This window comes from Capsicum annuum, chromosome 6 (assembly GCF_002878395.1).
Source record: "Capsicum annuum cultivar UCD-10X-F1 chromosome 6, UCD10Xv1.1, whole genome shotgun sequence".
Lineage (NCBI taxonomy): Eukaryota > Viridiplantae > Streptophyta > Magnoliopsida > Solanales > Solanaceae > Capsicum > Capsicum annuum.
Window position 1 is genome coordinate 204,547,271 of NC_061116.1, and position 17,469 is coordinate 204,564,739.

Below are 17,469 nucleotides of genomic sequence, written 5' to 3' on the forward strand. Positions count from 1 at the left end.
TGACTGGCACAATATGTAATATTAGGAGTAAGATTTACGTACACTCTATTTTTTTATACTCGTAAAATAAATTAATATATTATCATTGTTAGTATGTTTGTCTATAAATAAATTTCTAAATACATTAGGAAAAGAATTTCATGTACACAGAAAATTAAAAGTGAAAAAAAATTGAGAATGAAAAAATATGATAAGAAATATGTAAATTAACGAGGAGGAAAAAAAAGATTCCTATAGCTACAAGTGAATGACGTGTTTGAATTTTATAAGAAAACGAAGACTCCTTTAATTAGTCGCCAATAAGTTCACAATATAATGTGATTTTGTTGTGTGTATTTTTAGTAAACCAGTCTAGTGTAAGTGTTTTGCACGTGTATATAACATCAATAAAGATAAACGTATAAAACAAATATTTTGTGTTCATTATATTATTAAGTACAAAATTTTAACAATATAAAACAAAATATAATATGAGTTCCGTTCTTAGATACTGTACATCTTCCTTAGTAAAAATAGATGACTCATAATACTTTCTCGATTTCATTTTAGTTGTCATATATCGAAAATTGTTATTCCTAATACGGATCAATTCAAAAAATCAAGAGTGAACTAATTATGTTTTTATAACTTTTCCCTTAATATTAGTTATTCTAGAAATAGACACAAATAAACAAAGATTAATACAGGGTATGTGAGTTAAATTACACTCCTAATGAATTTTTTTTTAATAATTGTGCAAAATTTTATCATGATAACTAAAAAGAAATGAGAGGTATTTGTCATTTTAGAAAACAAAGATATCATTAGTTTGCTCATTTATACCTTTGTCCTTCATCATGAATATGAAGACATATGAATATAGTGCAAAAGGATCAAGTATTGTATTGAGTTGAAATGAATAAAAGAAAATAAGGATAATTTAGTTAATTTACTCTCTAATTAAAATTTTATTTAAATGATATACAAAATAAAATATGACAAGTATTTAAGAAAGAAGAAAGTATATATATTGTTTTAAAAGTGTAAAATGTATGTCAAGATAAAATGGTGACAGTATTAAAAGTAAATAAATAAGGTATAAAGTTAATGCCCTCATTGACCAAAAATAAGTTATATGCTTGAGTTTTTCCTATTTCATCTTTTAAAAAAATAAAATTATAAAGATTTTAAAATATTATTTGGTTATAATTATACATTATATAAAGAATAATGACACAATCTTCTAAATTTGTTTTGTTGCACTAAATTTTTCTGTTTTGTTTAGGTGTTACATGTCGATGAATTTTAAAAAGGATTTTATATAATAATTAAGTTTCGTGTAAAAAAACTTATCTCAAGCTTCTTTGTCCTTTTAGTTGCCTTTCGAAATTCTTCCTTATAAAGATTTTTTTGGTGGCTGTTTAAACAAAACGTGATCCTTCAGGTAAAGGAATAGGTAGTTATGGCTATGAAACTTTAAGAGAAAATACATCATTTTCCTCTTGAACTTGTCAGCATAATTTTCTTTAGACCATAAACTACACGAACAATTATATGCTCCCTTAATAACTTTTAACTTAATTATTTTCAACCCTTAGAAGTCCAAGTGAAGTCGCATGTTGCTGGGGGCGTCGAATAGTTAGCTTTGTCTTTTATTTTTTTTTAAATTAAAATATTCCTTGTAAATAAGTAACGGTTAGAAATTTTCAAATCACCCAACCCAAATTTCTCCTCAAAAATCCTAATTTGCTACTCTTCTTCCTCAATCTATCTAAAATCTGCTCCTTCTACGAAATTTAAGCAAAATTTGAGATTGATTTCTCTTTCATTTCAAATTTAAGCGCTCTTGAAGAACCCTAATTTATTTTTGTAGCACACAATGAAGTCAGTTAGTTTGACTAAACTTTGTATGAGAGAAAATGATAATGCTTTGTACAAAGAAGTTCGTTGTAATCGTGATTTTTTATAGTATATGAAGACATCTTGGACTTCGAGGAATCCCGGCAGAAGATATTGGGCATGTCCTTATTATGGAGTAAATATCAATTTTTTTGCTTTTACTATTCCGATAAATTTGGTTAAAGACTAATTCATTCTTTATTTGTCACCATAGAAGGGTCCAAGATCTTGCGACTTTTGGTGTTGGAGGGATTGAGAAGATATTGATCCGAGGTCCAAATATTTGATTTCTAAACTAATAGAGAAATTAGGTGAGCTTGAGAATTTAGTTGAGTCTTCTCAATATATTGACAATCATGCATCGATTAATGAAGTTGAAAATTTTGAGTTGGACAAATTTGTTGAGGAGGTTTCTTATGAAGTAGAAAAGCCAAAAAAAACCCAAACAAGATGATAATTGTGTTGATATGAAATTGGAGAAGTTGAAAAAAAAAGATCGAGAAGATCAAAGAAAGAGAAAAAAAGTGAAGAAAAATTATTAAATTTGTTGTGTTTTGTTGTTTTGTACTACTAATAGCTATAAGTTATTGGCTTGGAATGACACATATAAAGAAAGGTTCAATGAGGTTACCTTAGCAGTAGGTTGTTGTTAGAAGATATCTAGCATATTTGTATTGAATGGTGCAGTTTTTTAAGCTTATTTTGTAATATACTTTGGCTGGTGATTCTCTTGAGCACTAGGTTGTTGTATTTTGTATTGAATGGTGCAACTTCTTTTAAGCTTCTTCTGCAATGTACTTTAGCTGGTGGTTCTCTTGATATATATGAAGAAAGGTAGTTGAATTGATTGCATTTTAAACATTTGTTTCTTTTGTAATGGTGCAACTTCTTTTGTAATGAAATTACGTTAGTACTAGTTAAGCAAAGCTGCACAAACTATCATTAATGATGCAGTCACAATTGCATAAATCCCTCCGACAAATATACAAAAACAGTGCAACCACAACTACTTATAGTCGAATGAGAATTGTGAAGACACAAGTGCATAAATGCTTCAAACACACATCAAAATGGTATAGTCACAGCTGCTCATATTTCTACAAAAATATGTGGTCAAAAGTGCAATCACGTTCACATCATACAATTACACATCAAATTAGTGCAGTCACAGCTGCATAATTGAAGTCACTAATCAAAAGCGAAATTAGCTAAGTGAAAGTAACTTCTGTTTCAGTACACAACATCAATACAAAAAAATAAAAATTAGGCTTCTTCTACTGAAAGGTTGATGAACTTGTTTGATTTAGATGATTCACTTCGGCGGCATTTGACATTGTCCTCATCCTTTTCTGTGCTCTCATGACTTCAAGATCATGTTTGGTCACAACTTTCTTTCCTTTTCATTTCAGATCTGATGTTGATTTGTGATGTCCAAGATGTCTAGTCACTATGTAGGAGTTCATAGGCATTTCAGGCTGAAAAAATAAAATAAATTTATTTAAGATTTTTAAAAGATAAACTTTAAACTAGAGAAATTTCATCAAATTTAACTTACATTGAAAATTTTATAACCACTCTCTGTCCGAAGCACCTCCGTTCCAATCATCCCAGGTCTTTCAAAAGGTGTCCCTCTACCTCTTCCAACACCAGTGACTCCATCAGCTTCTCTTTCTTTATTAGCATCGGCTCATCTTCCTTTACCTCTACCAACACCAATAACTGTAGAAGTTGTATCTCCTTTACCTCTATCATTACCATCAATAGTAGAAGGTCCAGGTCCTCTTCCTCAATCAATACCACCCACAATAACAGCAGCAGTAGATCCTCTTCCTCTACCAACACCATCCATAGTAGCAACAGTATTATCTCTCTTTCCTCTACCAGCAGCATCAACATCAGCATCAGCTCTCCTCCCTCTACTAACAACAGCAACCTTCAACATATAAAAAAATATAAAAAAATAAAATAAAAATGAACTAGTAGTAAATGACAAGTCAAGTGCTACCTTTGTAGACCCTTTTGGTCTTTCTCTTACTCTTTTTGTGCTTAGTGCTGCAGAGGAACCTACACTTGATTTTGTTGAACTTGTAGCTAAATGACAATCCATCTTATTATGACTCTTGGAATGACATATATTGCAGCTCATCTCAATACCATGTTTAGACAACTTTTCAATCTTATTTTCACTTTGCTTCTTTCTTCTAGATTTGTCCGGTATGTCTGACAGGTTCTTTATTGTTGAAGGTAAAACAGAAGGGTTGGTTGATTTTGATCATATTTACATATTAGTAACAAGCTGAATGTAGTAAATATAGGTCTTGAGAAAGATTTTCTTGATATGTCAATGTGAAACATATGAACTGGCTCTAATCTCCCATAATGTAGTGTAGCTATAGCATGACAACGAGGTATATCTTTCAATATCCAAGACCTACAAGTACAATTTCTATCTCTCAAATTCACTATAAAAGTATCGCCCCAGCTATCCTTAACTTCAAAATCAAATTCACCATTTCACTCAAGATTACACTTCATTGATTTTGATGTGTTATCTTGCAATACTTTTCGTGTCATTGGAAAAATATCAGTTAATCAAGTATCAGCAAATTCTCTCAATTGTCCTATTTTTTTCATCACCTTGACCCTTATTTCTTCAAGTATTATGATAATAGTCTTGTGTGGGGGATCCAATAGTCATGAATTAAAATTTTCAGTCATGTTGTTGTCAACACTGTTACAATAAGTATGATTCTTGAAGTACACTTTGGACCACCTTTCAATATTGTAATACAGTAGGTCTTCACAAATTTTATCCCCTAACAACTTCATGTGATCCAATTTTTTTTAATTCCTGCTCATATGTAGAATTGGCACATCTCCAAAAATGATTCTCCTTTCAATACCCTTTCAATATTTGAATCAGTTGACTAGAATATATCTTGCACATATTCTTTATTATGCATTTGCCACTAATTCTGTAATTTCATTGTTAAGACCCTCTAACAAATTATAGATATTAGAGATTATAGTTAAAAACGAAAAATATAGTTAAAAGAAAAAAATAAAGAAAATGAACAACAAATACATTACCTTCTGCATAACAGTGATAGGAGTTAATTCTGATCCAACTCCCAGCTCACGGTCATTTCACAAGTCTAACAAACCATCTCCGAGTGAATTTGCTTTCAACTTCAACCGTTGTCTAGTTTGCCGGTAGCATCTGATTATTTCCATCTTTACAAACAGCTACAAGTAATTGGCCTTTACAAACACCTTTCAAAAAGCAATCATCAAATTTAATACATCTCCTAGCACCAATTCTGAATGCTTTCTTCAAAACATCAAAACATATATAAAATGATTGAGCTACCTGGATTGGTCTTTAAAATATTATCTCTGTAATTCAAAATCCTTTTAAACTTCTCTACATGGTCACCCATGTTTTATTGCAACATAATATTTCTAGATTTTCTTGCCACTGTCCTTCCAATATACACCTTCAACTCTTTTTAACCAAGTTTTAAAATTGAAAAATTCTAATACTAGACTCAGATATAACCTTGTCGTTTATCTCTCTACCAAATACTTTGAATTCACAAGTTTGTTTTTAATTGTGGCATTACATATGTGCATTAGATTATACTTCGTTACCTGAAAATCTTCAGTTCTAGAATCATGACTTTCAAACAACAAAGTGGAACAATCATCAATACATTTTACTCTCACCCTTTTTGATTCATTATATACTTGTCTAATTCTACATGTTCTAGCACAACATACATAGTAATAACTTTTCTAAATTGCCGAATATTTTTAAAATAAAGACCAAGCTTTCAAATTATTTTTTTACAAGTAGGATCAAACACAATTCTCTTATGATTTCTTTTTACTCTTCTTGCTTTTCCTTCTCTTCTTGCAAGTTGTTCTACTTAATCATCCCCATCATTGCCATCATCACTATCTATTTCAAAGCTAATATCTACATCAGAATCAAAATATGACTCATCTCCAGCTACTTTACTCTCTAAAGTAGTTTTTTTATTGGATAAGAACTCATCATATCCTAAGTCAACTCCTTTTTACCTAAACTAACCCCTTCAGTTCTAGGCTCTTTTTTTTTCCCTTTTTTTCTTCAACTCTCATCTATGTGGCAGTTTTTTTTCTTTCATCAAAATTCTAACCTCATCATGAACATCACTACCATATTTATCTTCACCTTCATAAAAAAAGTCTTCATAATCTAAATTTGTTGTATCATCAATTTCACTTTTTCAATCAAATAAAATTATTGGGACATTTGATGGAGTAACAAAGCTAGTCCCATCAAAGTTTTGCTCACCATGAAGAGCAGCACTACAATAACTATCCAAGATATGCTCACCAGTAATAGCAACTCCGCCACCATCACTATTTAAGTTCTGCTCACCAATAGCAGCAACACCACCAACACCACTATTTTCCACAATACTAGCAAATGACGCACTACTCAAGTTCTGCTCAACAGTTGCAGCAACACCACTATCCAAGTTTTCCTCCACACCACTTAACTCTTCACCATTAGAACCAGCAGCACCAACACCACTCAACTCTCCAACACTAGTAGCAGCACCACTACTATTTAAATTTTCACTCACAAAAGGCTGTTGAGGTGTTGTAGCCTCTAGAAAGCCCTCTTTAAAATCTAATTTTTCACTAATTCCACAGTCTTGATTGGATTCTTTGTCAAAAGAAGTAGAAAATTTTCTACCCACATGAAAAATATATGAAATGGCAGGTACCATATGGGGTTCATCTACTAAATGTGACACATAAAACTGAACTATATCTCCATTTTTAAGTTGCGGTACAATACCCAAAATATTTCTATCACAAGTCGATTTTACTAGATAATTACATTTAGGAGGTCTGATATAGACAATACACGAGAAAATATTATAACCAATTTCTTTAACATGCTCAGCAAACTCAAAGTAGGAAATTTTTTCAATATGACATCAAAACAGTCTGTAACAATACCTTCATCGTACTTTATACGAAGCTTTTGCTGTAACTTTCCTTCATGATGAAACCTCAATGTAATGTACACAAAATTCATAGTTAATCTAAAAAAATTTTAAAAATATGATCTTTAGAACAAAATTAATTTTTACGGGATAAAAAATCTTAAAATTCAAATACAAAAATTCAAACAATTTATACGCGATGAAAAATTCTAAAACTAACCTGTTTGACCCCTAATCGAGTTGTAGATCATCTGATTTTGGGTGAAATAGAGTTGGGAGGGAACCTAAATTTGCAATTTTGGCTACTGAAGCAAGAGAAATAACTTTTACTAAGAAAATTAGGGATATTTGTTAGGGTTGGGTCGGGTTTTAAGGGTTGGATCGAATTTTATAAGGGTTGGGTCGGGTTTAAATATATAATATCATTAAATAATGTGGACAAATCAAAAGGCGCATGTTCAACACTATCTAACCTTGACTTCGAATAAGCTATGCGTGGTTGAATATAATTCAGCTAAAAGTTATTAAGAAGGGTATATAATTGTCCGTGTAGTTTAGGGTCTAAAGTAAGTTATGCTGACAAGTTCAGGGGGAAAATGATGTATTTTCTCAAAACTTTAACCCTATGTATAAGACACTATCTAAAAAAAAATAAGAGTTGGAATAAGATATTATAAGTTCATGGCTCTATGCAAAGAATTAAGTGGTAGACTGAAGAAATATTAGAGAAATTTGATTAGATATGACATGAATCAGCTACAAGTTATCGAGGATATGATCTTAGATGAAAACATGTTGATACAAGAGAAGACTAGAAATTCACGAAATGGACACATAAGAAGCAAAAATCAGCAAGCAAAAACAACACAAAAGAAAGGGGATGGAGAAGAAGATTGCATAAACGTAAAGATAGATAGAAAGACCCTTACTTCTACCAAGTGATTAACAAAAGATGGTGTATCAAATCATCAATCACACCTCACCAATAGAAGCTCAAACCTTCCTCTTAGGTGGACCAAGGGAATTCACACTCCTCAAAACCCACATTTCTTGTTAATTTGTCAACACAAGTGAAATCCATCAATTGTGCTAACCCTAATTCGGTTTGTCTCTCTTAAGGAGAAGGAGAATACTATAAGCTAACACTAATATTACAATGTGAAAATTCACTCAATTCATTATGTCAAAACTTAGGAAAAATAAGAGCTAAGATGCTTATTTATACTTATTACAAACAAGGATAAAAATACCCTTAATGAAGGGTGCTCCTTTGGAGTGTAAAAAAGGGATCTTAAAAGACAACAATAGCCCTAAAATGGGGCGTCTATTGAGTGTCAAATCATAGTGTGCAAAGTCCATTTTGTCCTTCAAGTGAGGCGTCTCTCGAGTGTAATGGTTCCCTTCTCCTCCTTCCACTTGACAAGGCTTTAAAATGCTCCAAACACTTCCCAATTCCGAAGTTTGAACCTTTGACAATGCCTTGTACAATTTTTTTCACCTCATACTTGTATCATCCTCTTTATATTGAAGGAATTTGTCCTCAAATTCAGATCCTATAAAATCAAAGAGAGAAGAAAAACAAGCACACAATCCTCTTGGTAGGAGGGTTAGCATTAGTGCCAAATTATATGAACACACAAAGGGGGCACACTCTTAGAATATAGACAACAATCCTTGTAATAATCATGAAACACTTACTATAAGAAACATAAAGGACATGACTAAGATATGCATCAAAGAGAGAAAAGTGCAACCCAAAATCATCACATATTTCAACACTCCAAAGTTGTTCGCATTTGAAATACAACCACGGGTCCTTTGTGTGTGAAATGAGAAGCTTAGCATGAATGGTATAAAGGAGGTGTTTTTGGCAAATATCAAGAGATAAGGAAACTATAATCGTCTTAACGACTTTACTATACCTAAAAGGTAAGACTACCATTGGCTTAGGAGCCATAAGATACATTTGTTTCATTACCTCTACAAGGGACCTCATCAAATATGGTTCCACTATTGATCCTAAGGTCCACCTCACCCATACATTACTATCATTCAAACAACGAAACCATCCACCAAACTTCCTACCTCTACACAATACCAATTTAGAATTAATATGCTTATCATCATAGCTAAAGAGGTAGTATAGAAAGGAATCAAGTGTGAAGACATCATGCCAAGGGCGTACACTTTTAAAATACAACCAGCAATCCTTTGTTCTAACCATGAAACATCTAGTGTGAGCATTACAAAGGCTAGGTATAAGACAAATATCAAAGGAAAATAAGCACAAGCCGAAACAATCTTTTTTCCTCCCCACTAGTACACCGGGATCAAATGGGTGAAGTGGCCAAGGGACTAAACCGAAGCAACTCATTCCATCTACTAGGGTATCACACTCACCCAAAGCATTTGTTTTTAAAGGAAGACTAGCACACAAGGATAAGGACCTACGACTTAGTTTATTATCTCACTCTAATTAATCTTTATCGTCATCTAAGCATGATAAAAATAATAATATTTTATAAAAAGATAAAATACACACAAAATGATTTATCAGTATAAAATATTTATTTGAGTATCGAAATTATATTAGTGCCACAGAAATTATGATGGAACAGAGGAAGACATAAAGTAATATATATTATTTAAAAATGAGAAGACACATAAATTGAGATTGAGAGAGTATTAATATTTTATGGCAAAATTATGATAAGAGCATTATAAATCACATATTTAACACTTAAAAATATAAAAGATCTAAAATATTCAATTGACACTCAAACTTATATTAGTGTTACTAAATTGAAATAGAAGAAAAAATATTATAAATCACAATAATTAAAAATTTTAATTATTTTAATAATTGATTATTCAATGTCTAGCACTAATATTAAGAGTAAGAAGTTTGGGGAGAGTTAAACAAAGTAACCCCGATTTTGACCCGAAATTTATTTACCCGACTTGAAGACTGGATCAATTTTCGACCATTCATTTCTCAAAGTCTATGAGGTAGACGTCCCTATTTCTCTCGCCCACACAGACAAAATCGTCTCGAACAGTAGTACATCATCGCACAACGTCCTTTCTGTGAACCATGAGTAGTATTTTCTACGAATCTTAATCTCCAATTAATGTAAAATAAGGAGTCTCAGAGTAACTGCTATTTGATTCGGAGTTCACAGGTTCAAGCAGTGGCAACAGCCTCTTGTAGAAATGCAGGGTAAGGCTGCATGCAATAAATTCGTGTGGTTTGCTGCTTTCCTGAACTTGCGGGTCCATAGGAAATACCAGACTGCTCTCTTTTTGATGCTGATGAAAAAATGAGCTAAGTTTTTTCATTTTTGCAGGTTTAGGGAAGAAGATCAGAATAGGATTCGACGGTATTAGCTTAACACTCAGCACTGATTTCGTATTCATTATCTTTCGTTTGTGAAATTAGATTTTTTTTTAAAATTCAGGATTCGGAAAAATTAATCGGTTTATTAAGAGAGGAGCTGGCCAGAGGAATGATTCGAAGGTTCCTAGACGAAATGATGCACTGAAGGTATCGATTTTTAGATAATTTTTGTTTTAGTGTGGGAAGAGGTAAATTACTAGAGTGATTTGTTTTGTATATGTTCTATTGATGAACTATGGAACCTGGTTATCTGATTTTAAAAGCAAAATAGCATTCCAGAGCTTCAAATCAGATAACCAGGTTCCATAATTCATCAATAGAACATATACAAAACAAATCACTCTAGTAATTTACCTCTTCCCACACTAAAACAAAAATTATCTAAAAATCGATACCTTCAGTGCATCATTTCGTCTAGGAACATTCGAATCATTCCTCTGGCCAGCTCCTCTCTTAATAAACCGATTAATTTTTCCGAATCCTGAATTTTAAAAAAAAATCTAATTTCACAAACGAAAGATAATGAATACGAAATCAGTGCTGAGTGTTAAGCTAATACCGTCGAATCCTATTCTGATCTTCTTCCCTAAACCTGCAAAAATGAAAAAACTTAGCTCATTTTTTCATCAGCATCAAAAAGAGAGCAGTCTGGTATTTCCTATGGACCCGCAAGTTCAGGAAAGCAGCAAACCACACGAATTTATTGCATGCAGCCTTACCCTGCATTTGTACAAGAGGCTGTTGCCACTGCTTGAACCCGTGAACTCCGAATCAAATAGCAGTTACTCTGAGACTCCTTATTTTACATTAATTGGAGATTAAGATTCGTAGAAAATATTACTCATGGTTCACAGAAAGGACGTTGTGCGATGATGTACTACTGTTCGAGACGATTTTGTCTGTGTGGGCGAGAGAAATAGGGACGTCTACCTCATAGACTTTGAGAAATGAATGGTCGAAAATTGATCCAGTCTTCAAGTCGGGTAAATAAATTTCGGGTCAAAATCGGGGTTACTTTGTTTAACTCTCCCCAAACTTCTTACTCTTAATATTAGTGCTAGACATTGAATAATCAATTATTAAAATAATTAAAATTTTTAATTATTGTGATTTATAATATTTTTTCTTCTATTTCAATTTAGTAACACTAATATAAGTTTGAGTGTCAATTGAATATTTTAGATCTTTTATATTTTTAAGTGTTAAATATGTGATTTATAATGCTCTTATCATAATTTTGCCATAAAATATTAATACTCTCTCAATCTCAATTTATGTGTCTTCTCATTTTTAAATAATATATATTACTTTATGTCTTCCTCTGTTCCATCATAATTTCTGTGGCACTAATATAATTTCGATACTCAAATAAATATTTTATACTGATAAATCATTTTGTGTGTATTTTATCTTTTTATAAAATATTATTATTTTTATCATGCTTAGATGACGATAAAGATTAATTAGAGTGAGATAATAAACTAAGTCGTAGGTCCTTATCCTTGTGTGCTAGTCTTCCTTTAAAAACAAATGCTTTGGGTGAGTGTGATACCCTAGTAGATGGAATGAGTTGCTTCGGTTTAGTCCCTTGGCCACTTCACCCATTTGATCCCGGTGTACTAGTGGGGAGGAAAAAAGATTGTTTCGGCTTGTGCTTATTTTCCTTTGATATTTGTCTTATACCTAGCCTTTGTAATGCTCACACTAGATGTTTCATGGTTAGAACAAAGGATTGCTGGTTGTATTTTAAAAGTGTACGCCCTTGGCATGATGTCTTCACACTTGATTCCTTTCTATACTACCTCTTTAGCTATGATGATAAGCATATTAATTCTAAATTGGTATTGTGTAGAGGTAGGAAGTTTGGTGGATGGTTTCGTTGTTTGAATGATAGTAATGTATGGGTGAGGTGGACCTTAGGATCAATAGTGGAACCATATTTGATGAGGTCCCTTGTAGAGGTAATGAAACAAATGTATCTTATGGCTCCTAAGCCAATGGTAGTCTTACCTTTTAGGTATAGTAAAGTCGTTAAGACGATTATAGTTTCCTTATCTCTTGATATTTGCCAAAAACACCTCCTTTATACCATTCATGCTAAGCTTCTCATTTCACACACAAAGGACCCGTGGTTGTATTTCAAATGCGAACAACTTTGGAGTGTTGAAATATGTGATGATTTTGGGTTGCACTTTTCTCTCTTTGATGCATATCTTAGTCATGTCCTTTATGTTTCTTATAGTAAGTGTTTCATGATTATTACAAGGATTGTTGTCTATATTCTAAGAGTGTGCCCCCTTTGTGTGTTCATATAATTTGGCACTAATGCTAACCCTCCTACCAAGAGGATTGTGTGCTTGTTTTTCTTCTCTCTTTGATTTTATAGGATCTGAATTTGAGGACAAATTCCTTCAATATAAAGAGGATGATACAAGTATGAGGTGAAAAAAATTGTACAAGGCATTGTCAAAGGTTCAAACTTCGGAATTGGGAAGTGTTTGGAGCATTTTAAAGCCTTGTCAAGTGGAAGGAGGAGAAGGGAACCATTACACTCGAGAGACGCCTCACTTGAAGGACAAAATGGACTTTGCACACTATGATTTGACACTCAATAGACGCCCCATTTTAGGGCTATTGTTGTCTTTTAAGATCCCCTTTTTACACTCTAAAGGAGCACCCTTCATTAAGGGTATTTTTATCCTTGTTTGTAATAAGTATAAATAAGCATCTTAGCTCTTATTTTTCCTAAGTTTTGACATAATGAATTGAGTGAATTTTCACATTGTAATATTAGTGTTAGCTTATAGTATTCTCCTTCTCCTTAAGAGAGACAAACCGAATTAGGGTTAGCACAATTGATGGATTTCACTTGTGTTGACAAATTAACAAGAAATGTGGGTTTTGAGGAGTGTGAATTCCCTTGGTCCACCTAAGAGGAAGGTTTGAGCTTCTATTGGTGAGGTGTGATTGATGATTTGATACACCATCTTTTGTTAATCACTTGGTAGAAGTAAGGGTCTTTCTATCTATCTTTACGTTTATGCAATCTTCTTCTCCATCCCCTTTCTTTTGTGTTGTTTTTGCTTGCTGATTTTTGCTTCTTATGTGTCCATTTCGTGAATTTCTAGTCTTCTCTTGTATCAACATATTTTCATCTAAGATCATATCCTCGATAACTTGTAGCTGATTCATGTCATATCTAATCAAATTTCTCTAATATTTCTTCAGTCTACCACTTAATTCTTTGCATAGAGCCATGAACTTATAATATCTTATTCCAACTCTTATTTTTTTTTAGATAGTGTCTTATACATAGGGTTAAAGTTTTGAGAAAATACATCATTTTCCCCCTGAACTTGTCAGCATAACTTACTTTAGACCCTAAACTACACGGACAATTATATACCCTTCTTAATAACTTTTAGCTGAATTATATTCAACCACGCATAGCTTATTCGAAGTCAAGGTTAGATAGTGTTGAACATGCGCCTTTTGATTTGTCCACATTATTTAATGATATTATATATTTAAACCCGACCCAACCCTTATAAAATTCGATCCAACCCTTAAAACCCGACCCAACCCTAACAAATATCCCTAATTTTCTTAGTAAAAGTTATTTCTCTTGCTTCAGTAGCCAAAATTGCAAATTTAGGTTCCCTCCCAACTCTATTTCACCCAAAATCAGATGATCTACAACTCGATTAGGGGTCAAACAGGTTAGTTTTAGAATTTTTCATCGCGTATAAATTGTTTGAATTTTTGTATTTGAATTTTAAGATTTTTTATCCCGTAAAAATTAATTTTGTTCTAAAGATCATATTTTTAAAATTTTTTTAGATTAACTATGAATTTTGTGTACATTACATTGAGGTTTCATCATGAAGGAAAGTTACAGCAAAAGCTTCGTATAAAGTACGATGAAGGTATTGTTACAGACTGTTTTGATGTCATATTGAAACAATTTCCTACTTTGAGTTTGCTGAGCATGTTAAAGAAATTGGTTATAATATTTTCTCGTGTATTGTCTATATCAGACCTCCTAAATGTAATTATCTAGTAAAATCGACTTGTGATAGAAATATTTTGGGTATTGTACCGCAACTTAAAAATGGAGATATAGTTCAGTTTTATGTGTCACATTTAGTAGATGAACCCCATATGGTACCTGCCATTTCATATATTTTTCATGTGGGTAGAAAATTTTCTACTTCTTTTGACAAAGAATCCAATCAAGACTGTGGAATTAGTGAAAAATTAGATTTTAAAGAGGGCTTTCTAGAGGCTACAACACCTCAACAGCCTTTTGTGAGTGAAAATTTAAATAGTAGTGGTGCTGCTACTAGTGTTGGAGAGTTGAGTGGTGTTGGTGCTGCTGGTTCTAATGGTGAAGAGTTAAGTGGTGTGGAGGAAAACTTGGATAGTGGTGTTGCTGCAACTGTTGAGCAGAACTTGAGTAGTGCGCCATTTGCTAGTATTGTGGAAAATAGTGGTGTTGGTGGTGTTGCTGCTATTGGTGAGCAGAACTTAAATAGTGATGGTGGCGGAGTTGCTATTACTGGTGAGCATATCTTGGATAGTTATTGTAGTGCTGCTTTTCATGGTGAGCAAAACTTTGATGGGACTAGCTTTGTTACTCCATCAAATGTCCCAATAATTTTATTTGATTGAAAAAGTGAAATTGATGATACAACAAATTTAGATTATGAAGACTTTTTTTATGAAGGTGAAGATAAATATGGTAGTGATGTTCATGATGAGGTTAGAATTTTGATGAAAGAAAAAAAACTGCCACATAGATGAGAGTTGAAGAAAAAAAGGGAAAAAAAAAGAGCCTAGAACTGAAGGGGTTAGTTTAGGTAAAAAGGAGTTGACTTAGGATATGATGAGTTCTTATCCAATAAAAAAACTACTTTAGAGAGTAAAGTAGCTGGAGATGAGTCATATTTTGATTCTGATGTAGATATTAGCTTTGAAATAGATAGTGATGATGGCAATGATGGGGATGATTAAGTAGAACAACTTGCAAGAAGAGAAGGAAAAGCAAGAAGAGTAAAAAGAAATCATAAGAGAATTGTGTTTGATCCTACTTGTAAAAAAATAATTTGAAAGCTTGGTCTTTATTTTAAAAATATTCGGCAATTTAGAAAAGTTATTACTATGTATGTTGTGCTAGAACATGTAGAATTAGACAAGTATATAATGAATCAAAAAGGGTGAGAGTAAAATGTATTGATGATTGTTCCACTTTGTTGTTTGAAAGTCATGATTCTAGAACTGAAGATTTTCAGGTAACGAAGTATAATCTAATGCACATATGTAATGCCACAATTAAAAACAAACTTGTGAATTCAAAGTATTTGGTAGAGAGATAAACGACAAGGTTATATCTGAGTCTAGTATTAGAATTTTTCAATTTTAAAACTTGGTTAAAAAGAGTTGAAGGTGTATATTGGAAGGACAGTGGCAAGAAAATCTAGAAATATTATGTTGCAATAAAACATGGGTGACCATGTAGAGAAGTTTAAAAGGATTTTGAATTACAGAGATAATATTTTAAAGACCAATCCAGGTAGCTCAATCATTTTATATATGTTTTGATGTTTTGAAGAAAGCATTCAGAATTGGTGCTAGGAGATGTATTAAATTTGATGATTGCTTTTTGAAAGGTGTTTGTAAAGGCCAATTACTTGTAGCTGTTTGTAAAGATGGAAATAATCAGATGCTACCGCTAAACTAGACAACGGTTGAAGTTGAAAGCAAATTCACTCGGAGATGGTTTGTTAGACTTGTGAAATGACCGTGAGCTGGGAGTTGGATCAGAATTAACTCCTATCACTGTTATGCAGAAGGTAATGTATTTGTTGTTCATTTTCTTTATTTTTTTCTTTTAACTATATTTTTCGTTTTTAACTATAATCTCTAATATCTATAATTTGTTAGAGGGTCTTAACAATGAAATTACAGAATTAGTGGCAAATGCATAATAAAGAATATGTGCAAGATATATTCTAGTCAACTGATTCAAATATTGAAAGGGTATTGAAAGGAGAATCATTTTTGGAGATGTGCCAATTCTACATATGAGCAGGAATTAAAAAAAATTGGATCACATGAAGTTGTTAGGGGATAAAATTTGTGAAGACCTACTGTATTACAATATTGAAAGGTGGTCCAAAGTGTACTTCAAGAATCATACTTATTGTAACAGTGTTGACAACAACATGACTGAAAATTTTAATTCATGACTATTGGATCCCCCACACAAGACTATTATCATAATACTTGAAGAAATAAGGGTCAAGGTGATGAAAAAAATAGGACAATTGAGAGAATTTGCTGATACTTGATTAACTGATATTTTTCCAATGACACGAAAAGTATTGCAAGATAACACATCAAAATCAATGAAGTGTAATCTTGAGTGAAATGGTGAATTTGATTTTGAAGTTAAGGATAGCTGGGGCGATACTTTTATAGTGAATTTGAGAGATAGAAATTGTACTTGTAGGTCTTGGATATTGAAAGATATACCTCGTTGTCATGCTATAGCTACACTACATTATGGGAGATTAGAGCCAGTTCATATGTTTCACATTGACATATCAAGAAAATCTTTCTCAAGACCTATATTTACTACATTCAGCTTGTTACTAATATGTAAATATGATCAAAATCAACCAACCCTTCAGTTTTACCTTCAACAATAAAGAACCTGTCAGGCATACCGGACAAATCTAGAAGAAAGAAGCAAAGTGAAAATAAGATTGAAAAGTTGTCTAAACATGGTGTTGAGATGAGCTGCAATATATGTCATTCCAAGAGTCATAATAAGATGGATTGTCATTTAGCTACAAGTTCAACAAAATCAAGTGTAGGTTCCTCTGCAGCACTAAGCACAAAAAGAGTAAGAGAAAGACCAAAAGGGTCTACAAAGGTAGCACTTGACTTGTCATTTACTACTAGTTCATTTTTATTTTATTTTTTTATATTTTTTTATATGTTGAAGGTTGCTGTTGTTAGTAGAGGGAGGAGAGCTGATGCTGATGTTGATGCTGCTGGTAGAGGAAAGAGAGATAATACTGTTGCTACTATGGATGGTGTTGGTAGAGGAAGAGGATCTACTGCTGCTGTTATTGTGGGTGGTATTGATTGAGGAAGAGGACCTGGACCTTCTACTATTGATGGTAA

General features: G+C 32.5%; 1 protein-coding gene and 1 long non-coding RNA gene across 6 annotated transcripts in view; one reads left to right on the plus strand and one right to left on the minus strand.

Annotated features, from left to right (window-relative positions):
- Positions 1-11,244, minus strand: part of LOC107876134 (cytochrome c1-1, heme protein, mitochondrial) — an 82,618-nt gene extending 71,374 nt beyond the window's left edge. Inside the window, exons 1-3 of one of the 3 annotated variants that reach the window (XM_047413787.1) lie at positions 11,120-11,244; positions 10,838-10,870; positions 10,674-10,759 (exon numbers count right to left, since the gene is read on the minus strand). In XM_047413787.1, the coding sequence (XP_047269743.1) occupies positions 10,674-10,759; positions 10,838-10,870; positions 11,120-11,123 (123 nt within the window). In that variant the 5' untranslated portion in view covers positions 11,124-11,244. Of the gene's footprint in view, positions 1-10,673; positions 10,760-10,837; positions 10,871-10,997 lie in introns of all 3 variants that reach the window. The other 2 variants (XM_016723147.2, XM_047413786.1) reach the window with 2 other exon arrangements.
- On the plus strand, positions 9,830-10,412 carry LOC124899324. Of its 3 annotated transcripts, none has more exons than XR_007056741.1 (3): positions 9,830-9,979; positions 10,229-10,261; positions 10,340-10,412. It is a non-coding gene; the product is annotated as an uncharacterized LOC124899324 (long non-coding RNA). The 3 variants fall into 3 exon arrangements; XR_007056740.1 differs by having other exon boundaries at positions 9,835-9,982; XR_007056739.1 differs by having other exon boundaries at positions 9,856-10,101.
- Positions 11,245-17,469: the final 6,225 nt, after the last annotated feature.